General features: G+C 39.1%; 3 protein-coding genes across 7 annotated transcripts; 1 reads left to right on the top strand and 2 right to left on the bottom strand.

Moving 5' to 3' along the window:
• Positions 1-66: 66 nt before the first annotated feature.
• Positions 67-7,535, bottom strand: LOC111845323 (ankyrin repeat and SOCS box protein 5-like). 4 transcript variants are annotated; one of them, XM_023814655.2, is made up of 8 exons: positions 6,098-6,281; positions 5,068-5,160; positions 4,548-4,627; positions 4,303-4,410; positions 3,169-3,319; positions 2,799-2,933; positions 844-1,035; positions 67-351 (listed from the first exon to the last, which is right to left on the bottom strand). In XM_023814655.2, the coding sequence occupies exons 2-8, from the start codon at positions 5,150-5,152 to the stop codon at positions 224-226; spliced, it is 879 nt and encodes a 292-aa protein (XP_023670423.1). In that variant the 5' UTR covers positions 5,153-5,160; positions 6,098-6,281; the 3' UTR covers positions 67-223. The 4 variants fall into 4 exon arrangements, with proteins under 4 accessions (XP_023670423.1, XP_023670421.1, XP_023670420.1 ...); XM_023814653.2 differs by lacking the exons at positions 5,068-5,160; positions 6,098-6,281 and adding an exon at positions 7,255-7,534 and having other exon boundaries at positions 2,799-2,831; XM_023814652.2 differs by lacking the exons at positions 5,068-5,160; positions 6,098-6,281 and adding an exon at positions 7,255-7,531.
• Positions 7,536-11,523: 3,988 nt separating this feature from the next.
• Positions 11,524-17,754, top strand: neil3 (nei-like DNA glycosylase 3). Of its 2 annotated transcripts, none has more exons than XM_023814750.1 (10): positions 11,524-11,729; positions 12,014-12,123; positions 12,507-12,641; positions 13,334-13,547; positions 13,827-13,901; positions 14,682-14,848; positions 15,497-15,648; positions 15,916-16,315; positions 16,770-16,932; positions 17,193-17,754. In XM_023814750.1, exons 1-10 carry the CDS (start codon positions 11,622-11,624, stop codon positions 17,340-17,342), a joined length of 1,674 nt encoding a protein of 557 aa, XP_023670518.1. In that variant the 5' UTR covers positions 11,524-11,621; the 3' UTR covers positions 17,343-17,754. The 2 variants fall into 2 exon arrangements, with proteins under 2 accessions (XP_023670518.1, XP_023670517.1); XM_023814749.1 differs by having other exon boundaries at positions 15,482-15,648.
• Positions 17,671-23,376, bottom strand: aga (aspartylglucosaminidase). The gene is made up of 9 exons (XM_023814751.2): positions 22,907-23,376; positions 22,161-22,314; positions 21,934-22,046; positions 21,572-21,684; positions 20,332-20,440; positions 19,842-19,917; positions 19,271-19,378; positions 18,567-18,700; positions 17,671-18,104 (listed from the first exon to the last, which is right to left on the bottom strand). The coding sequence occupies exons 1-9, from the start codon at positions 23,016-23,018 to the stop codon at positions 18,004-18,006; spliced, it is 1,020 nt and encodes a 339-aa protein (XP_023670519.2). The 5' UTR covers positions 23,019-23,376; the 3' UTR covers positions 17,671-18,003.
• Positions 23,377-23,661: the final 285 nt, after the last annotated feature.

The following is a 23,661-nucleotide window of genomic DNA, read 5'->3' as shown; positions in this document are numbered from 1 at the left end:
ACCATATTAAGTACTGAATTAAATTCACTGAATAACACTGGGCATCACTATTTCTAGTAATACCCCTTTATCACACAAATAAACCTGTTTTTATTAGAATTTTTCCACATTACAGCAAATATCAAATAATACATTTGAGCATTACTGAATTCTTCTAAGAAAGCACACACAGCCTGCATATGATTAGGTGCATCCGTGTCAACAGCAGGAAATGCCGGACTTTCTATTGATACTGTAAGAACTTCTTCAGGATGCTGGGGAGGTGGAGCTGAGGAATGAGCGAGAGCCTGGAGCGTCCCATGCAGTCTCTGATGCTGAGGCGGCAGAGCTGACTCAGGGGGCGTGGCACAGCTACAGGGGAATGGACAGGCGTGTGTTACTAAGCCCTCCCTCAGCTGAGGCACATTTCACAGTATCTACAAGTGGCCAAACTTGTGAAAACACCTAGTATTTTTGGGATTACGCTGTAGAAGTTACTACACAAATTTTGGCGTTAATGTTTACAAACAATAAAAAAATGTTTACAAATATCATACATTGGATGATTAAAAAAGTACCTGGAGCAACAGTTGAGTAAAAATTGGAAGCGTTTGCACAATTTTTGCCACTAGTGTAGCTTCGGCTAGCTGTTTATACATGGTCTTTGGAAATGCTTTCTAGTTTTAAAAATTTACATAAAAAATCATCTCATGTTGAGAATCCTTGATGCAACCAGGAAACAGCAAACTTGAAGGAAACAGGAGCAAAAGCACTTTTATCATTATAACAATTTATGCTGTGGTGGTCATTTAGGTAATTCATGTAGTTTCCACCAGTGCTTATTATGTGCAGGCAATGATTCACCTTCATAAAGCAGGAGGAAACCTTCAGCTAAACTGCTTGGGGGAGCCACCTCCACTGGCCTCTTCATCTCGTGGTTCTTTGCATTTACGTCGGCCCCAAACGCCAGCAATTCTTTCACGATTTCGGTGCAATCTTCCTGAGCAGCAGCGTGTAAAGGAGTCTCGAGAAATCTACCTTTGTGCACATTTGCCCCTATCAGAGAAAGAGGAAATGTTTGCGAGTTATAAACTCACCAAGCAGTGGTCACACAGTAACCTCAAGTGAATTCCCAATCTTACGATAACAATGGTGGCAGCTTCTCAAGCACACAGCAGAAGGTACACAGAAGCGTAGCTTTACCATCTGGAGCATGCCCTGAAGCGGTCTTTTGGGTCTTAGATGCTCCCTGTAAATTTTTGTTTTTCATTAAATCTTACAGGAATTCAAGTGTTTGTTTGAGTATGCATACCTGCTGGAACTAGATAGAAAAATGCTACTAAACCCAATACATTATATAGTCCAGATCAGGAGCTAGAAAATATTCATGTGGAGTCTGGCAAACCTTTTATTATTATTTTTCATATATATATATATACTGTATATATATATATATATATATATATATATATATATATATATATATATATATATAGACACACACTTATTTATTTATTAACCCAGCTTTATCTCCCAATGTCTGGCACCAACCACCAAAGCAAATTCCTTGTATGTCTGAACGTACTTGGTTCTGATTCTGATTTCACTACCTGGCTACATGCCTGGTTTACATATAGTTATCCCAATATTTTTCTCTAATATTAATATAGAAGAGTCCATTGCACTTTGTATACTTTATTCAGTTCACATTCACATTCTCTGTTACAGATATTACCTGGTACACTGGTTTCCCCCGCAATCCGAAAGCAGTGTGTTACCTGTGAAACCTTTCATGTCAGGGTCAGCCCCTCCCCCAATTGCTGCTTGGCTCAATGAGCTGAGCGTGTGACTACCTGTTAACCCCTCTGTTGTGTGTTTGAATCCCGCCTCCTCTGTTTTTGTATTTTGTTTCATTGGTTTTATCAGTTTTCCTAGTTCCTGTGATTTTGTGCTTTGTTTTCTGTTTTGGTTTCTTGCTTTGTGCCTTGGTTGTGTTTTACCTGTCTTTCTTATTCCCCTAACATGGTGTAGATTTTGTTTTCCTTGTTTCTTTGTCAGTTCTTAGTTTCCCTGTTTAGTTTCTGAGTTCTCTGAGCTAATTAGTTCCACCTGTTGCCTGTTCTTGTGCCTGCCCTTGTGCGTTTACTTGATTGCTCGTTGTCCTGCACCCTCCCGGATTGGTTAATTGTCTGTCTCACTCCTGCTGTGTCATTATCCGTTTTAGTTTCTGTATTAATGTATGCACAGTGTAATTTCATTTACTAGAATCAATACAGTCGTGCGTCGCTTAATAACAGGGACACATTCTGAGAAATGTGTCGTTAGGCGATTTCGTTGTTGTGAGAACATCATACAGTGTACTTACACAAACCTAGATGGTATTTTCTAGTATACACCTAAGCTACATGGTATAACCTAAATAACAATAAAAAGTACAGTATAGTAAATAAACAACTACGTTGCTGATTTATGTATTATTATCAAGTATTATTTATACACCTGGCAGCGCAGTGGGTTTATCTAAAGCAGCATCACCACAAACACGAGTAATGCGTTGCGCTTTATCATCTATTATCATCGCAATTATCACTATAGGCAATAAAAAAAATTCAGTTCCATTATAATATTACAGAACCACTGTTGAATATGCGGTCCATCATTGCTAAATGCCATTTTGGCTTGTCTCCTTTCTTCGTAAAAGCGAAAATCCTCTTCAGATTTCTTTCAGTTTACAAAATGTATCGCTAACATAGCTTTTTCGTAGAAACCAAGCGGTGTATTACTTGTAAAGGCAGGGGTGTCAGTGCAAATGGCCTCACCTCCGTTTAGCAGTATTCTGGCACACTGGAACTCTTTGCAGATGCAAGCGATGTACAGCGGGGTTCCCATGTGAGGAATGTTATAGTCAACATCAGCACCCCAAGCTATAAGCGCCTCTAAAGTTGCATGACAGCCTGGGTTTGAAAGCATTTCATACAGATATGTAAGATTTCTTTGAGGACTTGAGTTCATATCATGAATATTCTTCTCTGGTAGTTTGTTAGTATCAATAAGTAACAATTTGTTCCATTCATGTTATATAGTATATAGCACGAAATAAAAGTGATAGATAAAAAAATTTAAAAAACAATGTCAACAGAATTTACTGAATTGCTGTTTGAATTTAATTTAGTTGGGAGCATGGAATACCTTTACTGGCCGCTACATGAATCGGTGAAGGTTGGAACAAACCAACTTGGAATTTGGCGCCGTTTTCCAGCAGTGCCTCAGCACACCTCACGCTGTCTGATGAGCAGGCATTGTACAGTGGTGTCACGCCATCAATGCTGGTCACATTGACCTGAGAAATGAACACACAGTGCAGTTCATAACGCAGTGGCGTTCTTCGTAATACTATCATATTTGTGGCTGCATCTCCTAAGCCTGATTTTTTCCCTTTTTGAATCTCATATCATCAAAGCTTTGATGGAGATTCTATATAAAACCATACTTTAAACTATTACTCTACTCTGGCAGTCTTGCCCATTAATCACCCAGTAATTACTAATGCTCAGTTTAATTTGGCACATGACCGCTAACTATATGTCTGTTGACTCGTGTCACATCTTGAATCGGCAGACAAATTACAGTTTAATAAGTGATGATCTATGCTCTCTTAACAATATTCCATGGTTAAACAATTAAATAGGCTATTACTAAAAGGACTCATTTTTAAAATAGTAACTGAAAATGAAAGGTTTTCATTTCAAAATCAATCAAATTAAGTTGTTTGATGATCTGTTTTTGGACTCATTTCTTTGATGTGTGAAAATAAGCTGCCACATTATGGAAAAGCACTTTGGAATCATTGTTGCCAGTGCTTTCTGTGCCATGGGAGTAATTCATATAGTTTATATAGAGTGTGTGGCAGATTATCATGTAATCACTCAACTGATTATAAATTCAAAGTATCCAACACATAAACATGGCTTTTATTTGGGTAATCTTTACTGACCACAGTACGTTCCTGTTATAAAAATATTATTATACATGATTTTTATGCTTAGTCGCTTTTTTTTTTTTGAACGTAGAAAGCATAACAGCAATCAGGTGACGCATAGTCTAGTGTCATCTTTGTCAGCTGATATTTGCAGCAGTAAGCTTTTTCAAATAAATGGAAAAACACCTGCCCCCAATCTCTGTCACTAGCCAGTAAATGCCTTTCTATGGCTGCAGAAACACATCACAATTCCTTGACATCTCCAATATAAACATTGAATATTGAATATAAACACACTTTGTTATATTTTTAAGCACATATTATTTGCTTCTTGCAGAACTTACATTGGCGCCTGCCTCAATAAGAGCTTTGGCGCAGGCAACATGATCACTAAGGCTGGCCTCGTGTAAAGGACTCACGTGGTCGATGGTGAGCACATTCACGTTACAGCCCTACGGCGACATGAAGTACACATATTTCAGTTTATACAGGATGAAAGGTATAAATATTCTTCCTTCAAAATCAAGTGTTAAAAATTCTACGTCATCTCAGATGTCAGCTTAATAGGACATTGCTTTCTCCAGCCCACCTGAGAGATAAGTTTCCTGACAGTCAGGAGGCGACCCTGGGATGCAGCCTCATGTAGAGGGGACCGGTCTGCCCATGACCCTGTTACAGAAATAACATCCTTAATCATTTCTGAGGAACGTAATGATGGAATGTTCTGAGAAGGAGCATTCGCGTTATGCTTTTAAGATACCGTGACATTACAGAATTCTGCAGCCCAGTCAATAAAGTTTGGTTACTATACTTATTATTATAAAATATTAGTCAAGTTCTGAAAAATAATTCCAGAATTTTTCTCTTTGACAATGGCATTTTTGGTAGCTTTGTGATAGCCTTTTTTCAGTAATTCCATATAGTGGGAAATGCTTAAATACAAACATGGCAGCATCACAACTGTAATATTTTTGTTTCATCCAATATATAACCAGTAAAGGACAGGAAAAACAATGGTTGTGATATTTGTTACCTGGTATAAACAGTGTTTGTGACTTCGGTAATGGATAGGTGACTCAGATTCCAGTAGAACAGTGCGATTTACACACCTTGGTCAATGTCCAGAATAACCGCTGAGGCATTCCAGACATTCAGATCATCATCCTCAGTATCATCTCCCTGTACACCCTTCATCTATAAGACTGACGATAAACCAAGCAGCTGAAAACCCTCATAAGGAGAAATATCCTTTTCTAGCTATTGTGGTTAAATATCAACTGTTGATTATTTTTGTCTAAGATTTATCCACATCGTTACTTTTTATAATTAATACGTGGGGACTGAATAGCATATTCAGCGTTGCCTGAAACTTGACATGCACCCAGGGGTAGGTAAAGTGTTTCTCGTTGCCGATTTCTTATGACCTGATATAAAACCAAGAAAAAAATAATAGTGTAGCCTGTGTATCACTGGTGCTGATTTGCAGCCAATTAATCTGAGTTAGCATTTTTTTCTCCCTTATGTCAGCAAGCAGAACAAATATGCTAGAATAACTTGCTTACCACATACTCTATTGACTTCCTCCAAAGACCACAAATGTCTACATTTTCAAAAAAAAAGCATACTTTACACAGCTTCTGTCTAAGTATTAGAATCAGAGATGCAGAACGTCAACATCTTTGTTAAATTTAGCCATATGGGTAAAACATTTTCATAACATTTTTTAAAGTACATCTATGTGTGAATTGCAACATTTTTAAGGGCTGACATTAAAATATTTCCTAAGGTGTCGTGTTTTCTGCGTACTGCTTAAATAAAACATTGCACCATACATTCGGGATGACCACAGTAAACACAACAGACGTTTACACTGCTTCATCTTCCCCGTACTATCCAAACCCAGAATAAGATATTTATGTGCTCACTGCCACTGTGTTATTCTGCATTACACAATAAATATTTGATATGTTTACCTGTGTACAGTGCAAACCAACACAGCCCTAGTGATTACAAGGAAATACCTTAAAAACTAAGCAAAACATTTTACATATGTATGGGTACTATTTTCAGTATTTTTAAGAAATGAGATCCAACACCACACCGGGGAAACTCAAATTATCGTAGGTTTGTAATACTGACCTTGACTAGCTATAAGTATCCCAGTAAGATCAGATGAGGGAAAACACTGAACCCTTTTCCTGTGTTTTCTGAGTGCTTGTTTTCTGCAGACGGGACTTTCATCAACTGCCTCTTACCCTTGGCAGCATATGCTCATTCCTAGCTGCTTGCTGATTGGCCGGTTTCCTGTTGCTGCTGAAGTGATCTGCAGCTGATCACTGCACAGCTATGATGGAAGAGCTGAATATTAAATGCCAAGCAGAGCCGCTACTGGGGAGAGGGAAGAATGTGACCCTGTCCTATTTATAATACTGGTTAAGAAACACCTTAACTTTACCGTGACTCATAACAGTGTGACCCAGGAAAGAACACTTACTTTAAAAAGTCCGGGGTACTATGTATCCAGTTACAAAATAAAACGTGCAACCAGATTGATTTTAAACGGCGTAAAAAGCTTTTCTTTTTTGTCAAATTGTCAAGACAACGCGTAACCAAAAATAATATTGCATTGGTAATGGTGCTGGTAATCATATCATACAACGCTGTTTCCTTCCTGTATGTTGGCATACATTTGATATATATTTATATAGCTTGAGTCTTTTGTACAGAGAGGTGCTTGTTGCGTACGTACATCATACGCCTTTTAAACAAAGTTTCAAGCAATATTTTAATTCTTACTACACCATGTTTAGTTTTGGGTATTTTTTCCACAACCATTGTTTTTCTCTAAATCGTATCGCATATATGCATATATTTATACAAAAATAAACCATGGGTAGATTATTACAAGTAAAATATAGTAGGCTATATTTGGCGTATGTCCACAAGACAATTCTAATCTACAACGTAAGACCTTTTCACGTGAAAATGCAAATATTTAAGCAATTCCCAAGTTATATTTCAATGCCTATGCATCAAGAAATGCTTAAGGAAATTTAGCTTTCATTTCTGCATCAAAGCATTTGTATACAGTATATCAGTTGTAGAGTTTCCCTTTCGTGGGTTCTGCAAAGGGCAAGCACATATATTTACTTAAGATTTTAAAGATCTATTTTTCCAGCTTTATACACAGAGGAATGCAAATTACATGCAGGAAACTACTCTACGGGACTCGTATGCAGAATTCTGTAAGTGAGAGTAACTTAGGAGGAAAGTGAGTTACACTGTAGGCTACTTACTGTGCCTCTGGCCCACGTCATAGAAGTCAGCAGAAACCCGCGCCGCTTCCTTTCGATTACCTTTAATAACGTAGAAGTACGTGAGGATATTGAGCGTTATTTTGACGAAGAGTTTACAGCAGAAGAGAGCAAGTATCGTTAAGTAAACATTGGACAATTGTGCAGCAAAAGGCCGGCTACTGTCCGGGAATTTAGTCATGGATCTCGTCATTTGTCCCATGGAAATCCGACGGGCGTCGTGTGTGACCCTGCTGACGTATTTGTAACAGCTGGGACTTAAACTGCAGCACGGTTTAGTTCCGCGTCTCTGCATGGACGTCGTCATAGACAAAGACTAACAAATACACTATACCGTTATTGTTTACGAAAAATGATTGAACGGAACCTAAATGTAGTATTTTGTTTAAATAACAAAAAAGTAGTTTTTTAAAATTCATATCTTATTCCATATTTCCTGCAGTTTCCATTGAATAATGCTAAAATAATACAAGAGTTATGGAGAAATTTATCAGTGCTGCCTTTGCTTTATATGATTTTTAAGGGGCATACTGGTTATTAAATTTAAAAACTCTGTAAAGTATATTAACATTATCAGTTGGAAATTATTCATGAAAACGACTAGTTCAATATATGTTAGTCGGCAAATAAATTTTACTACTAATACTACGTCAAATTTCACGAATGATACTCGTGTTTACCAGGCCTCAATACGTTCAACACAACTCTGACTAAATCACATTTCATGACTAACGTACACCATTCCTCTAAACCATATAAGACTGATAATACATATTTGTGTGGCAGAACGGGAGCGCTGGCGGATGGTGCCTAATTCAAGCAGAAAGCCGCAGACTTTTCATATGTCTGGATCATGTTTTTGTAACTGTAACAGTAGAGGGCAGTCTTGGTCCAACTCTGACGTAAAAGCCAGTGTTGGTCGTACACTTCACAGACTAATTGCAACTGTAGACCTATATTGTGAAGATAGTTCAAATAGTTAGGTAAAAAAAACAAAACCCGGTTCATATTTACTTTATATTACAGCCTGTGAATCACAATTCAGACCCATAAAACTTGTAAATGAACTTTACTTGTCTACTCTTCATTTAAATAGTAATTTAACTCTTTTTTTTTTCTCACCTTAACATTTCAGGAATATTTAACCAAACAAAACAAATGCGGAGGCAACCAAATGTAAGAAGGCGGTAAAGCCTGTTACAGTTAGATATATTGTGCTAAAGCACGGTCAGGCAATGTGGCAGTGGGAGACTGCAATGGGGTGTATGTGATATGTGAGACTCTACTCAAGAAATCATTTTAAAAAGCCAACAGTCACGTAAAAGGAAGAAAAGCTGCAGTTGTGGACCAGAAGGTACTTTTGAATGAAGCACTTAAATTGAGGTGCTCCAGTAAAACATCAAGCTGTATTAGGGTTAGACCTGTCAGTCAATTTTGATGAAACCATAGGTTATGCAGCAAAATAATAAACTAATCATTTCTTATATACCCAAACCCAGACCAAAATGAAATCACTGTTTTCTGGTTTAACATTTATACCGTCAGTACTAACTTTTCCACCTCAATTTCTTTTAATTAAGGTTCACTAGTTGTCTATGTTGTTATTCAAGTACAAATGAAAATATGGTAACACCAAGGCATGAGTTGTTGGAATTATCTCTTCTGCTATAATATAGCCGTTTTATGGTTGTATTCTTGATGTATTGGTGATTTTATTGAATCTTGCTTTAAAAAGTTAAAGCCGTCCTTTAAATGTGATTTTATGTATCTCCCTGCATCACACAATGCTGACATTTACAATGAACACTAAGTTTTCTAACTTTAATGTTACCAAGGGTGCTTAGATCTTTTTAGAAAACTTACTCAAAAAATAATACAAAGTCCTTGCAATCATTGCAATCATTTTTTTCTAGAAGAAAATTTCATATTTGCCTTGACTTGATTTAAATTAATGAATCAATTAAAAAAGAGAATTTAATGGAGATCCGTTATTTACAGGTGTCTCTGCTAAGGAAATACAGGAATATTCATGAACTGCAGTTTTTCATATTTCCATTACCTTAGGCTATGATTGGCCTTTCTAGCTTATGCAGTCCCACTGGCTATAAATATCTACCCATATCCTCTGGTTGACTTTGTGGAAACCAACCACAATTCTGCAGAATAGGGTGCAAAACATATAATCCAATAGTTACGCTATATGTGTAATGACTACATACTCTGTTATCTCACATGGATATATGTAACAGTATTATTTTCATTACAGATATTTCATTTCAATACTTAAAATAATATCAGCTGGAGAACTGTAACTATGGCAGAAATTTTTACAAACTGGTACTAATTAAGGTCCACTTTACAGATGGGGTATATTTGAGCTGATGTCTTTTTTCTTGCTTTGTGAGGTGCTCATGTTTAAAATGGCTCTATTCTTTCCCCATTAGGTAGGCGTAGCTGCAGCAGAAAAGGCCTGCTATAAATATGCAGATGCTACCAGAGAGGATCAGTCCGTTTCCCCATTACAGACTCCATTGTGGGTGAATGTAGCCCCTCTGCTCCAGTGCCTGTCTCAGGTTTAAGGAGCTATCGCTCATATAGCAACAATTCAGTTAATCCAGACTTATCCATCCATCCATCTATAACCAGGAGACGGCCATTGCAGAGCCTATCTCAGGAAGCATTATGGAACCTCGAGCCATTCCCAACAAGCAGAGGGCACAAGACAGGGAGTGGCCTGGATGGGATATATGTACTCTAAGGTATTCAGTACTTTAAGGTATTCAGTACTCTAAGGTATTCATTTGATTCTAAAAGTTTTATTTAGTTTAGAGAGACATCAAAGCAATGCTTTTCTCTCTTTATATACAGTATATATATATGTGCGTGTGTGTGTGTGTGAGTGTGAGCGGGTGATAAATATCCATTTTTTTCCCTTATGGGGACCGGTTTCCAGGTCCCCATAAGGGAAAACTCTATTTTATAAAAATCAGTGACTGCTATGAAAAAACTAAAAATGCAAAAACTCTTGTATTTTGTTAGGTTACTTATGGTTATGGTTAGGGCAGGGTGGGGGTTAAGGTTGTCATAGTTAACGTTAGCATTTTTCCCATTGAAATGAATGAGCGGTCCCCATAAGGATATGTTTACCCTACATGTGTGTGTGTGTAATTATGTGACTTTTTTTGAAAAAGCAGCTGAAAGGCTATAGGTCAAGTTCACACAGTAAGGAAGCCAAATGCCTACAACTTATTTTTAACAGCTGTATTTTTGACATTTTCTTGCATATTATCGAAACCCTGGATGATGTAACATGTCGAAAAATCATGAGCAACCCACAAGCGTGTGATAATATCACTCATTTACTTGTATAATGAGTACAAAATGCCAAACTAATAACATTTGATTCTCTTTCTGACATAAAATAAAGCAGGGTTACACTTGCAATTTTACCAAGTGAACAATAAAATGACAAACATCTTACTTAAGGGGGATATTCTTTTTCTTCTATTATTTTTATTGTTTGTATTACAACTAGTGGTAGTGGTAAAGAATGGGTTTCCTTGCAGTCATTTCTAAAGTAATTGTATCAAAATTCTGTATAGGCAAGCTATACACATTACATAATTATGTTGTGTTAAAGGCGCTGTAAAAATAACACTGTTTTATACATACGCAAAATGAGAGAAATACATTACAGGAAAAGAATAAATAACTAATCATCTTTTTGGGGTACACATTTTGCACTTTCAGCATCCAGAAAAGCTCAAATAAATAGCAAGTGAGCTGCAATGTTGCTGACAATGTAGATATAGGCTTAGTCTAAATTGTTATGTAATTATCATGTGAAGCTCTATGTTCAATAACTTCTTAAATTTTCTAAACATACCCAGGTGAAAACGAGAGCAAAAGGAGGAAACCGATGTAGTTCCTGTACCTACAGGTCTTAGGTGTGATTCAAACCCCCCTCCCCCCATTTGCGACGCAGCGCTGCATTATTAACTACAATTCGGGATGACAGTATTTTCAGGAACTAGTCTAAAGATGGAAGCGTAAAATTTTATACCCACCAAACACTTCCACACAAATGAGCTCTCAACCGCCTACGGGATACATAATAGTTACGTATAAATAGATTCACAATTTTAACTGATAGAAAAAACGTGACAACGCAATAAAATAATCTATAGTCATGTGACTATTGGGTGCAATGTGTTTGGCTGATGCGCATGCGCAGTGCGCTTGCCCGTCGTGGCGGGTGTTTTGTAAGGGGATACTTCCTGGTGGCGCTGATGCAGTAGTGACATCTGACTAGTTTGTGATAACTAAAGTGATAAAGTTAGTAAATTGCAATGGTTGAGGGACCGGGGTGCACGTTACATGGAGACAACATCCGATCGAGAGTACAGAAAGGACAAAAGGTTCAAGAAATTACTGGAGATGCGAAAGCAATCCTATCAGTAAGCAGGGTTGATTACAGATACAGTCTGTATAATTTAGCAAGATAACTGCTTTGTTTATTGCAGCTTCTCTAATTGCAAACGAGCATGGTCTTTGCATTAATGCAGAAAATATGAATCAAATAAATCAAAGTAATTTTACTTAAATGCAAGAAATACGTATGGGTATGGTGTACCTACTAGACGGCTCAGCATGTCCGTAATAAAAGCTGATCTGGAGAAGCCGCTGTGCTATGAGGAGTGAAAGCCCAGGGCTCACCGGTACCGCTGCATTTCTGTTTCAGGGAGACGTTTCTCACGCAGCGTCCTTCAGTGTCTTCGGCGGCTGTCAGTACGTCGGCGTGGATACCCTCGGAAAAGAGCTTTTCTTGTATTTTGGTCTGCGTGCTCTACGGTATTCATTTGATCCCAAAAGTTTCATTTACTTTATAGAGACATCAAAGCAAAAAGAATAAACTCTCAGTCTCGTTGTTAGATTAAAGGCACTCCAGTGTATAATGCAATACTGTGAGGCCGTCCACATTTATCAATGATTTTAAACTGTGCTGTCTTTTAAACCTTTTTACCCCCAACCTCCCATGCATTATAAAACAGTTTTTGTTCAAGTACACTTTAAATCCTGAAAATACATTATTATTATTATCGTTATTGTTGATAATGCTACTAGTTTTACAATATAGATGTATAATTGGGCCATTAATGCATGAATAAGTAAGGCTAACACCCTGTGTAGTGTCACTGCGATTATCACTCTCTGATCGCCCTGTCTTGCTCCAGAGTTCATTTTGGGATGAATGGTTCCTTGAGGATCAACCCCAGTGACAGGAAGGACAGGACCGGGAGGCTGCCCGCCCTGCAGATCAGTCTCACCAATGACCTTCTCTGCTTTTTTCATACCACCGTAGAAATCAGGTAGTCATTTTTTACACCCAAACCATACCGCACAGAAGTTTGAATTAGTTTTCAAAAGCTTGCGGTGCCCAAGTCAAACTGACAGCAATACTGTTGGGAGTATTCTTTTCTTTATTTTAATCAAGATAATTAAAAAGCAGTTATATTGGTATTTTAACATATTGGGTTCTTTTTTTCTGTGCACACCCAATACAGAACATAGAGTAAATTAGTAATTATTGCCAGAAAATTAACTAGAACTGATTGTACAAGAGTGACCATATTTCCTCTTTTTCCCAAACTTGTCCTCTTTTTTTGGGACCTAAAAATGCCTGAAATGTCCAGGATTTCACTTTGTTTAATGTTGACATTTGTTTTCTACAATCAGAATACTTTCTTTGATGTCTGTCTTTGCATACCGCCCTTGTCTTCTTCTTCGCAAAGCAAAATATGTTTTCCCTCAGAGGTGAAACGTTCAAATCCAGACCAAGATTTTGTTTCAGTCAACCAGTTTAGTACTCTATGACTGTGACTTTTTATGTTCAACTGGATGGTTGAAACAAAACCTTGGTCTGGACTTGAACTTTCCACCTATGTTCAATCTGGATAATACAGTTTAAATTGACATGTTGCTGTTGTGTATTCTTTTAGTCAATCCAGCAATAGACCATGAGTACCTACCTATGTTCTCTGCATATTAATTCTGATTGCAGGCTTGCGGATGAATGTGAACAGAAAGTGAGGACCATGGAGAGCTTAGACGTTTGTTCCCCCAAGTTTAGTTTCTCCAGAGCAATGGAGGTGTTGGCGAGTCAGAGTAATCGCATGCTCTGCGATGTTCTGTTAGACCAGACTGTCCTCCCTGGTGTGGGAAACATTATAAAAAACGAGGCCTTATTCAACAGTGGTCTTCACCCTGGCAGTAAGGTACCTGTTATAATGTGTTTCAGAAACATATTAACCCCTGCGGTCAGTGGAATTGGCCGTATTCTTTTAATGTCATTTTCAAGTAAAAGCGACAAGACATTCTGTTAATTACAACTGCAAATAATATCTGTCCGTAATTGTTTTGTATTTATGCTTTATCCATATCTTTGTTGCAGGTAATTAGAATACCATTAAAGGTTCAAGTTCAAATAGCTGTAATTCTGAGTGCCACAACCCCACCATATTAACCGTAAATTAAAATATGTGACGTTTTCTCAGGTCAGCCAGTTGACAGATGGTCAGATCCGCCATCTGGTGAAGATGACTCGTGATTTTAGTCTGCTTTTTTACAAGGTACACAGCTTCACAAGTGACATGAAGTTCATTAAGCTAGGCACACAGAGTCCATTGCTATGCCCAAAAGGCGCTTGCAAAAAACATGCTCATATTGTTTTTATTTCCATAAAATTATGATTAAGAGATTTAATTTAGCATTTTTTTTATCACCTTTACATTTTTATTGTGGAATATGATGCACTGGGCTGAATGCCGGGGGCTAATTTCACTTTATTTTAATATAGTGAGATGTGCAAAGTCATTTGCAGTAGAAGGAAAATCGTGTTCTTGAGCTGACAGCAAAATTTTGCCTCAATGCATCTCCAGTACAGCATGACAGTCTGAATATTGTTCATATGTGACATATGAAAATTGTAAATTCCACATCAGATGATCAGTTCTAAAAACATAAAGTACTGTACTGTGTCGGTTTTTTTCCTTAATGAATAGCATAAATGCTTCCAGTATGTGACAAAACCTCATATAAATGAAATCCAAAAGTGTGACCATCTTTGCCATTACCAAATTCCAGTTATTTGCCTTGACATTATAATATACATTTGCAAACAGATGTGGAAGAGAAGATTATAAAAGAACGCTGTGTGATTTACTAAGTAGGAGAGTCATTTAAATGTGTGTATTCCCTACAGAAGAACAATGGTATGACTGTACTCATCAGGTTTCTGCTTTGGCCAGATAAAAATATATTTTAATTGACTGTACCTAATTAGTGCATTTGCCTTATTACAGCAAATGTGATTAATTTCATTTACTAATTCACTTTTTCTTTCTTTCCAGTGCAATAAATCTGGATCCATGCTTCATAAACATTATAAGGTATACAAACAGCCTCAGTGTGGTCAGTGTATGGCAAAGATCACCGTCTGTCGCCTTGGAGAGAATGGAAGGATGACATATTTCTGCCACAACTGTCAAAACGGGGTTCCTAGCCAGGTTAATGTTAGGTAAAAACACTGCAGTCGCTTTTCTCTCCCTTATGTTATATACATTTTATTAAGGTAGTATTTAGATCGGATTTAAGGCTTATCTAACATGCTGCTTGGGCCTTTTTCCTTTGTGTAACGGGAGGGGTTTGTCCAGAGCTAGAAACTCATCCCCCATATGCAGATGAGGGAGACTGAAACTGGGAGATCATGACTGAGAATGTGCTGTCACGCTCTCCGCACAGGATGCGAGCATTACCGGCCTCCTGTTTTTGTTGAGAGAGGCTTAAACAGGGTTTGATCGCAAAGCCCGGATTGCTTCGCTGGGCTGTTTTTAGAATTTTAATTTAACTCGTTGCAAAATTCAGCAAAGCTGCCTCTGCTGTTTGTTTGCCATGTAAACCTAATGGCACGCCGTATAAAAATTAAATATTTTTTGCAGAGGAAATACTCCGACAGGCAACGCGGGGTAGACAATTTGCATTCTGGAGCGCATTGCAGACTTATTTTATTGATAGGGGGACTTTGAATTTCGGGACGTGCTAAACGTCGACATACTGTTTTATTCGGCAAGAAAACACGTGACCAACGTTATTGCTTTGCGAGGTTGTCAGCCAGACGTATCGTAACTATTGCACGTAACGGTCTCTAAAGCAAACTTCCATGCAGGAATTCTTTAATGGGCTGGGTTTCCAAAGAAGGCCCGGAATGCAGTGACCATGTGGCCCCGAAAGATGAGCAGTGGACATGTGAACTCTGCACGCTGAAAAACATGGCCAGTGCGGAGTCCTGTGCAGCCTGCCTGTCACCCCGACCCCAACGTAAGTGTTGCTAAGCTCTTCCATGACTTCATCACGCAACCCTGGCTGCTGCGTGCCTGTCATCCTTCATGCGAAGTGCGAGGCGCAGGCCTAGTCGTCGGTGGTCCCACATTCAGATACACCATGCAGACAAAGTAGTAGAAAGGAACCCTCAAGCGACTGTGTGATTTAAGCTGGCCGGTGGTGGAGTGTGGCCCAGCCGTGTTTGAATCACGCTGCTGTGAATACAAATTAATTCCTCAGCTCTAATTCCTCCCCACTCTACAGTTCCCAAAAAGGAGCCAAAAGAGGATTTTTCATTCTCCACCAGACATGTGATAAAGTACCCCTGCGATGCCTTTGCCAAGCCGCGGGAGGAACTGAAAGTCAATCGGAAGGCAACGTTCGGGACTTCGACTCTAATTTTCACAGATTGCACTAAAAGAGAACCCTTGACGAGCCCAACTCATTCCTTTGGGAAAACTCATCTGAATTCTTTGGAAAACAGCAATATAAACAAGCAAAGCTTTGGTCAAGGGAAAGTAAGTCCCAGATGTTCTCCGGGTTCGTCGTGTAAGAGAAGCTCTGAGGAATGTATGGTCTCCAGTCAACCATGCAAGAAAATGAGAATTGATCACAAGTCTTCCTCTAGTAACAAACCTCAATGTGGAAATCATAACTTCACAAGGTACGTCCATATTCTCTGTTCATTTGTGCACAAAAAGAAACTAGCATAAAGCGTGCTGATTAAAAGTGACATCTGCTAAATTATTATTCAGACAAACTATTTTGCAAACCAGTTGCTTCAAATATGACACTATAATATTCCCCATATGGGCCAATTAAAGTTGCATGTTAGGAGAATGATTCAAATGGAGAAACGTTTCACGTTTTCATTATGAAAACTGTATGTTCAAGGAAGGAGCTGTAACTAAATCATTAGTTTGCAATTGCAACATGCTAAAAAAATGCATAAAATCACTCGGTTCGGTTAATGGTAGCTGAATGGCCTCAGTGTAACTACATTCACGCGCTGTAGCTAAAATATGCAGACGGTCGCTAGCAGTGGGCCAGCGTGCACGCCCCCCCCATATTGTATACTTGACAGGGTGAGTTTTAATGCCGCGTCCATGTGCTTTCAGCTTTAATCCTCAGGTGACGCTGACAGACTTTCCCAGCAGCCCTTGCTGCATCGCTCACCGGCGGCCCTGTGCTCTGCGGGTGGTCAGGAAGGATGGGAAGAATAAAGGCAGGCAGTTCTACGGCTGTGCTCTGCCACAGGAAGCGAGGTGCCATTACTTCGAGGTAAGGCTTACAAGTGACTGTTCACCCTTCCTAAGACCATTAATATGGACAAATGGTCCCTGCACTTTCCTGTTCCTAAGCAGCTTCTGGCATCCTACCGGATACAGTACATCGGATAACTGCTCACCATTACAGTAATTCCTGCAATTCGGTACTGAGTCAGGTGTCGTGTACCCAAGAAATATGCACGTAAAAGTATCGTGCAAACAAAGTTAAATTGGTGAAAACACATTGGAGATCACATTGTTTTTTTTCCGCAGTGGGCAGATCTGCATTTTCCAACCTGTAACCACGGGAAACGCTGCCTCCTCAGAACAGTCCTGAAACTAGGAGCCAATAACGGACGGCGCTTCTACGCGTGTCCCTTGGGAGCGGCTAGTCAGTGTGACTTCTTCCAGTGGGTTAAGTAGGGACCTTAATACTAAGGTAAAGGCAAGGTTGGCAATTTCTCTCCTAATGCTATAGACTTGAGTCAGACATTTTGAAGAGTATATGAAAAGTATGTGTCTTTCGAGATGTAACTTTAATAAATCAATTTTAATGAAGCTATTTAAACTGAACGGGAAATGTAATCTGCTTTAAATATTTAGTGAGACAGTAGCACATTGTATTGTTTACAGCAAGAACATCAGTAGCAGAATTAGCATGCTTGCTTGTTCTGTTCTGTGTTGTAGTCTTACCCATTGTAATCCTAAATATTACACGCTGGTATAAGCGTTTAAACAAACAGCATATTCATTTTCACTGTTTACCGTGGATGTGTTTTAATTAGGAAAGATTCATTTACCATCCAATAAAAACTTTCTCACTAGAGAAGAATTACATGGTCTGTATAGTGCAATTTCAAATTAAGCCACTAAAAATGTAAACTTTAATTAGTTGAAGAAGAAAAAAAAACCTTCAGTGCTTTAGCAGGTGGAAAAAGACATTGCATTTAGGTAATGTTGGAAAGACATTTTGCCATGGGATGATTGTGAGCCGTTTCAATTACCTGAGCACCCTGAAACTTTATAACTAAAAACTGATGGTTATTTCATACCAATCAAGTCACTGTGTTGTTCCAGTGTAGCTTTAAATACAGTCCACAGCTCTTTGAACTGGATCAGTGGACTGCAGATTGTACACCATGAACGGGAAACTGGAAAACCCTGGCACTTTGTTGCATGCGGCACCTTCAAACAAAATACAAACACATTCTTCAGCAATTTTAACTGCCATGTTGACCATAATTGACATTGATATGGCAGATATGTGGGTTGGACTTAGGCGCCTTATCTAAGAACACCAAGCAATAAATTTATAACCCCTTTATGTCTGATGTCTGTTTTTTCCCCCAATTATTACATGAAGACCTTAATACATTACTACTGTTCTAAGTCCATGTGTATCATTAAGGTTTATGCTTGTGTAACTAAGAACATTAAATGTTAAAGTTTGCGCACCAGGCAAAAATGTTCAGCCAGTAGGAATTGTTCATCAGAAAACGTGACTTATGTGAAATTAATATCAGTTTATTAAAATGTGTAATACCGCCTGTAATAACACCCAGATTTCTTGGTATGGACTTACTTGTCTCTGTCAAGAAGTGAAGTGACTGAATAAAAGTAAAATGTGTTTTGACCCTCGCCACTTACCGTAACCACCAGTCGTATTTGCGCAAATAACTGCACCAAAGAAATGTGGGAAGTGCTGCTTGATTCTTTTGATTGCGGTCTGACAAGCCGTTGTTGGATCTGTTCCTGTGCGCATTAATTCCACAGCAAGGTAACTGCACGAAGAGGAAGATAAGGGAGCAAATCAGCGCTGGCTGCTCAGGTTACTCCTGATTACATCACCGAAACATGGGCCCTATTTGCTCTGAGCTCCCAATATTGTTTGTCTCTGAATTCTACAGTTAACTGTATATCCCTAATTACGGTCTAAAAGCTGCTTCCTTATTTCCTTCTGAAGTCTTCAGTAGATATTTTCTTATTTTTTATGCAACCAGTTAGACATTTTTCCTTTTTCATATGGACAGTAACGCTTCTGCACAAATTATGTATATATATATATATATATTAAAAAAAAACTTAAGATATCCTAAATTGGCTATGCTTGTCAGCTACCGGGTTACTAGAATCATTGAGGTTTTCACTAAGAATGACAGGGCTGAATATTCACCACAAGTGGTGGAAACATGATCAGAGTCCTTTCCCCTAATTGCCAGGAAATACTTCAGCAAACCTCTAGCTGACAAGTACACCAGTTCTGCCATCCGGGTAGCACTCCTATGCCTCACGTCAGTTAAGGAAATCCGTTTAAAATGGTCTTATCAGATCTATTTAACAAGCCCGGGAACCTTGGGAGGAATCGCATCATGACGTCCCCGTCTCCGGTGGCGGCCGCCCCCCCCACGGCGCTGTCGGCGTAGGCCCCCGCTCCGGCGATCGGAGAATCCCCCACACGGCTAGCAAGGGCAAGAGCGCAAAAATGTATCAGGCAACCGGACCCGCTCTAAATCTGATTGTAGGTGATGTGGGGTAAAGGAAATCAATACCGCAAAAAAAAAGATGTAACCCTGGCGTAGAACTCGCTGAGCAGATGGAGGTGAATTACCATTTCAGGTTTTTTTCTCTTTTTAATCAAGTGTCTATGGAGAAACCTAACATCCAAACAGCGCCCCATGTACGATAAAGTTTTTTTTGTTTTTTTGTTTTTAATAAACAAGGTACATATCACACAAACAAAACTGTCAGTTTTGCCCGTTGGCCTTCAATTGTAAAAGTGAAAATGGAAATGGTTTCATTAAATATTTAGAGCTTCCTGGACCAAGAGACAATGCATTTTTCAGGACTCACAGTAAACAATGATTGTAAGAAAAAGCAGGAATAGGCACAAAGGTACTTTTTTTAAACAGGATTAATACAAACCCTGGAACCTTGTGCTTTGCGCCGTTAGTTGACGTTCCTGCAGCTACATTCCCGGTCTGATTAATCACAATCATACCTACATCCAGATAAATAAAGTCAGGCTACAGAAGCAGGACTCACACACACCCTGCAGAATTCTCATGGCACGGGGTTGTTGGGCCGAACTACATCCCATAGTTACGCAAAAGCTATCATTTTAGCGTCAAATGCCATACCAATTTCATCTGTGTACTTGCACTAATCCGATTACAATAAGTTTATTCATCCTGATACAGGACATTACCAAATCTGCAAATATACACTTACAATAACATATAGGCAAAAACATTTAGGCTAACAGCTAATTACAATGGACTGTTTAGTAAAGTGCAAATCAACTATAAATAAAAACAAAAGGGCCTGTATGCATTTCGCGCTTATATTTGGTTTACAGAAAAGAAAATGTTTCAGGTTAACGAGGAAGACAACGTATTCAAGCAGAGTATAGTACCAATGGTGTCATGTGCATGGATATCAATGTGTTGGACGCTCCGTCTTTGTTGCAAGACGGCACTGGGTTTGTAAGGACCGCATGAGGTCAAAGGATCTGGTGAAACATTCTGTTAAGAGAAAAGAGAACAAAAATGTTAAAAGGTGTGGTCATATGGTCATTTTATCTTGTACTTAGAATATAGGACTGACATGTGAGTGTTTGACATTTAAAAAAATTGTCTTCAAGGTTTTCCAAAGTAAACAATTTAATGGCCTCTTACATAAAACACTATTAATGGTTTACAATTTCAGATTACAGGTGAATCACATCTTACTAAAAAAGCATGTCAGGCTCATAAAGGGAAGATTAAGAATATATTTCAGAATATAAAATAAGGCTCTCCATCGCAGCATTTCAACCCATGAAGGTTCTAATCTAAATTACCTAATTTAGCCACAAAAACTGCCAACTTGCAGGGCAGTTCTCTGGACTCCTCTTGTGTCCCAGTACAAAATTTCCTGAAAATTACTCAATCCAGGATCACCTGGATTTTTTTAGGCAAACAGCTACTGCTGTTGATTAATCAGAAAGCCACTACAAAAGGTATCACTTTGTTTCCAAATCATTAGGGTCACCCTGATTCTTCCACAACCCTACCTCAACACAATTCCCCACGTCCTGAGTTATAGACTCCTAACGTTACAATAAATCAGAAACCTGACCTTTTCTCACCACTCGCGTTAGTCTCGGCCTTGGCTCTGTCCATGCCTGACTACCGTAACTCTCTGCTGGCCCCCGTTCCCTCATCAGCCACACACCCACTCCAATTCACAGAACTCTGCGACTCTGTGTTCCCTGCCCCCCTGTCAAACGCTCACTGCTCTTTGCTTTGTACTTCACACCAGGCCTGATCAAAGACTTAACTTGGCCAGAGTTAAGACCCACTGCCTTAACACTGTTTTCCAATTAGTGCTCCAACTTCCTTTTAAGTTGCCTTTGATAAAGATGTCAGCTAAATAAACAAAATATATGCTATTGATTGTATTTTACTTTCCATATACATATACAAGCAGCTGGATATAACCCGGGAGGCCCCCACAAAGCAGCGCAGCCTGTCGGTTACTCTGCTGGCCTCTAGGTTAGCACTTCCCACTAGCAGGACAACAGCTTACAACTCATTTACAGCATATGAGTTTAAAAACAGGTACACATATATTACAGCAAGTAAAATAAAACGGTGAAAACACACAACACCCACCTGACGATAATTAGGCTGACAGTTTCCATTAAGCCATTTCGTGAACATATCAAGTGACTTATTAGTTGTTAAGTCTTCGGCTGTGAAACCCATGTTTTCGGCAAAAATCGAGGCTATGTAAAGTACGGAAAAGGGAGAAACCTGAAGATATTCTCGTAAGTCTGGGGTGCCTAAACGGCATATTTTTAAGACACATTGTGAAACAGCAGAGCTGAGTTACTTAAGAGATTGCTCTAAACAGAAATTGAGTGTATATTCATATTATTCAAGAAGGCTTTGTACTTTCCTCATCTGCGTACTGATCTGGAATATACTGAGGTTAAAATAAAGATTCCTGGTTCTCCTGCAGGGGGCTGCATTACCTGATTCTCCAACCAGCAAGGTGTGCTTGGTTCGCTCCATTACTGCCCTTGCCACACCGATGGCGTCCTTAATCCGCCTGAGATCTCCCACTGCCCCCACTTCCATCGTATCTCTGAGTTGTAAATAGACGAAGCTCAGCACCACCACAAACTGAATCTCCAGCCTCTGGGGATACTCTGATCACCCCCCAGTCTTCTACACGAAGGCTTTGACATGCACTGCTCACCCATTCATAATCATGGCGTCAAGAGTGGTCTCTCCCTTCTCATCAGGACTGCCGCCATAGCCCACGCTGCCATCGCACTGCTCCGACTGACACTGCGCACAGCCCCTCTCCAGAGCATCCAGTATGGATCCCCCTGAATTGAGGGTCTTCCATGCTTTAATGAAAGAACATATGTCACAATGACCTAAAATAAGGGGTTTAAATGGCTGGCCTATTTTGTGTGTGGAATCATAAAATATGTTTCTCTAAATATCAGATCTGCAGCCGAATCATAAAAGACCACAACTTGAAATTTCAAAAGACCCACTAAAGTCAGCATGCCAAATCACCAGTTGGCATGTAATCCTCGTCGACTTGGTTTGAAAGATAAGGAAGCCTACAGCTGCAATTGTACGACAGCTTGTGTTTAATATTCAGATTATTACAGAAAATAACCAGGAATATGAGGAGATATTCTGTACTGAAGTGAAATAACATAATTCCAGTGATTATATTTAAAGAAAGCTGCCGAACTAGAATGCCAGCATGTGAATGGCTGTTTTTAAGTCACTTCCTCACAGTATGAAGCAAACTAGAAAGATATATTTGCCCTCTGTATTATAACAGCTTTAAGCAGGGTTGACAGCTGTATTGTCATTAGTTTAGTGTGGCTATGAGCAACGTTCTTCTCACTGCGAACAGAAATCAATGTCCCCTTGAGTCAAATTTCTGATGTGAAAACAGAACAGAAATATTATAAATTTTACCTGTCGTCGTAGCGTCCTTAAAAGACCAAGTATTTATTACGAGAGGCAGACCGCCCCAGCAGGGGGGCAACAGGGAGAGGAAAAGCACTGCGGAAAGAAAACTTAGAAACATTTTAACTAACTTACTCTAAAACTGGATTGCTACTTTACATATACATAAAAAGTGATCACCACTACATATAAGATTTAGTTACGCGACTCTTCGCTTCCTCATGTGGCCTCGCAAAAATCACCTAATAACAGGCATATACGCCGCTATAAAAGCAGTCCCATTGCATGGGCCATCACTTTCGAGGCAGACCCAGCTTCAGAACTTAAGAATGAAGCTCCTCATTCTGCCTCTGCAGCCGAATAATACCGAAAGCGTCTTCGTATTTGAACCGACAGCTACTACGTCACTTCTGGTCTATCACGCGCGTCCTGACACCACGTGACACAAGGCGACCTCTGTCCGCCTGTGTCACATGTCAACATTTTAGAAATTACATCGGGACATTATTAGATCGTGAGTCAGTTTAATACGGCCACAGTCTTTGGAGTGCCTAGGTTAATGTGTGCCAGGAAACGTGCTGAGAGCCACATTCAAATATCATACTAAAACGTATATGCAGAGAATAATGTGAAATATGTAATAATAACATAATGAAATAAACAAAAACGGCCGGGGCATGGTGAACGCTTAAGTAAAAATTAATGCATTTTAGCCAGCTGAATCCGGACTTCTGATGCAAGTTCAATGCGTTAATTTGAGCAAC

The sequence above is a fragment of the Paramormyrops kingsleyae genome, chromosome 12 (assembly GCF_048594095.1).
Source record: "Paramormyrops kingsleyae isolate MSU_618 chromosome 12, PKINGS_0.4, whole genome shotgun sequence".
Lineage (NCBI taxonomy): Eukaryota > Metazoa > Chordata > Actinopteri > Osteoglossiformes > Mormyridae > Paramormyrops > Paramormyrops kingsleyae.
This window is presented reverse-complemented; position numbering and strand designations above follow the sequence as displayed.

What these genes read in the sequence shown, in the direction of transcription:
- LOC111845323 (XM_023814652.2), bottom strand. Translation starts at nt 7,474, where the DNA reads ATGGGACAAATGACGAGATCCATGACTAAATTCCCGGACAGTAGCCGG. An exon ending in TTATTGAGGCAGGCGCCAAT is followed by an intron (nt 3,320 to 4,302) that starts GTAAGTTCTGCA and finishes TTCATTTCTCAG; the next exon opens with GTCAATGTGACCAGCATTGA. An exon ending in TCATGTAGCGGCCAGTAAAG is followed by an intron (nt 2,934 to 3,168) that starts GTATTCCATGCT and finishes TTTCAAACCCAG; the next exon opens with GCTGTCATGCAACTTTAGAG.
- aga (XM_023814751.2), bottom strand. Translation starts at nt 23,018, where the DNA reads ATGTTTCTAAGTTTTCTTTCCGCAGTGCTTTTCCTCTCCCTGTTGCCC. An exon ending in GTCAGCCTAATTATCGTCAG is followed by an intron (nt 20,441 to 21,571) that starts GTGGGTGTTGTG and finishes TTCTCTTAACAG; the next exon opens with AATGTTTCACCAGATCCTTT. An exon ending in AAATACGACTGGTGGTTACG is followed by an intron (nt 18,105 to 18,566) that starts GTAAGTGGCGAG and finishes TTTTGTTTGAAG; the next exon opens with GTGCCGCATGCAACAAAGTG.
- neil3 (XM_023814749.1), top strand. Translation starts at nt 11,622, where the DNA reads ATGGTTGAGGGACCGGGGTGCACGTTACATGGAGACAACATCCGATCG. An exon ending in CATACCACCGTAGAAATCAG is followed by an intron (nt 12,642 to 13,333) that starts GTAGTCATTTTT and finishes TTCTGATTGCAG; the next exon opens with GCTTGCGGATGAATGTGAAC. An exon ending in CCTAGCCAGGTTAATGTTAG is followed by an intron (nt 14,849 to 15,481) that starts GTAAAAACACTG and finishes CGGTCTCTAAAG; the next exon opens with CAAACTTCCATGCAGGAATT.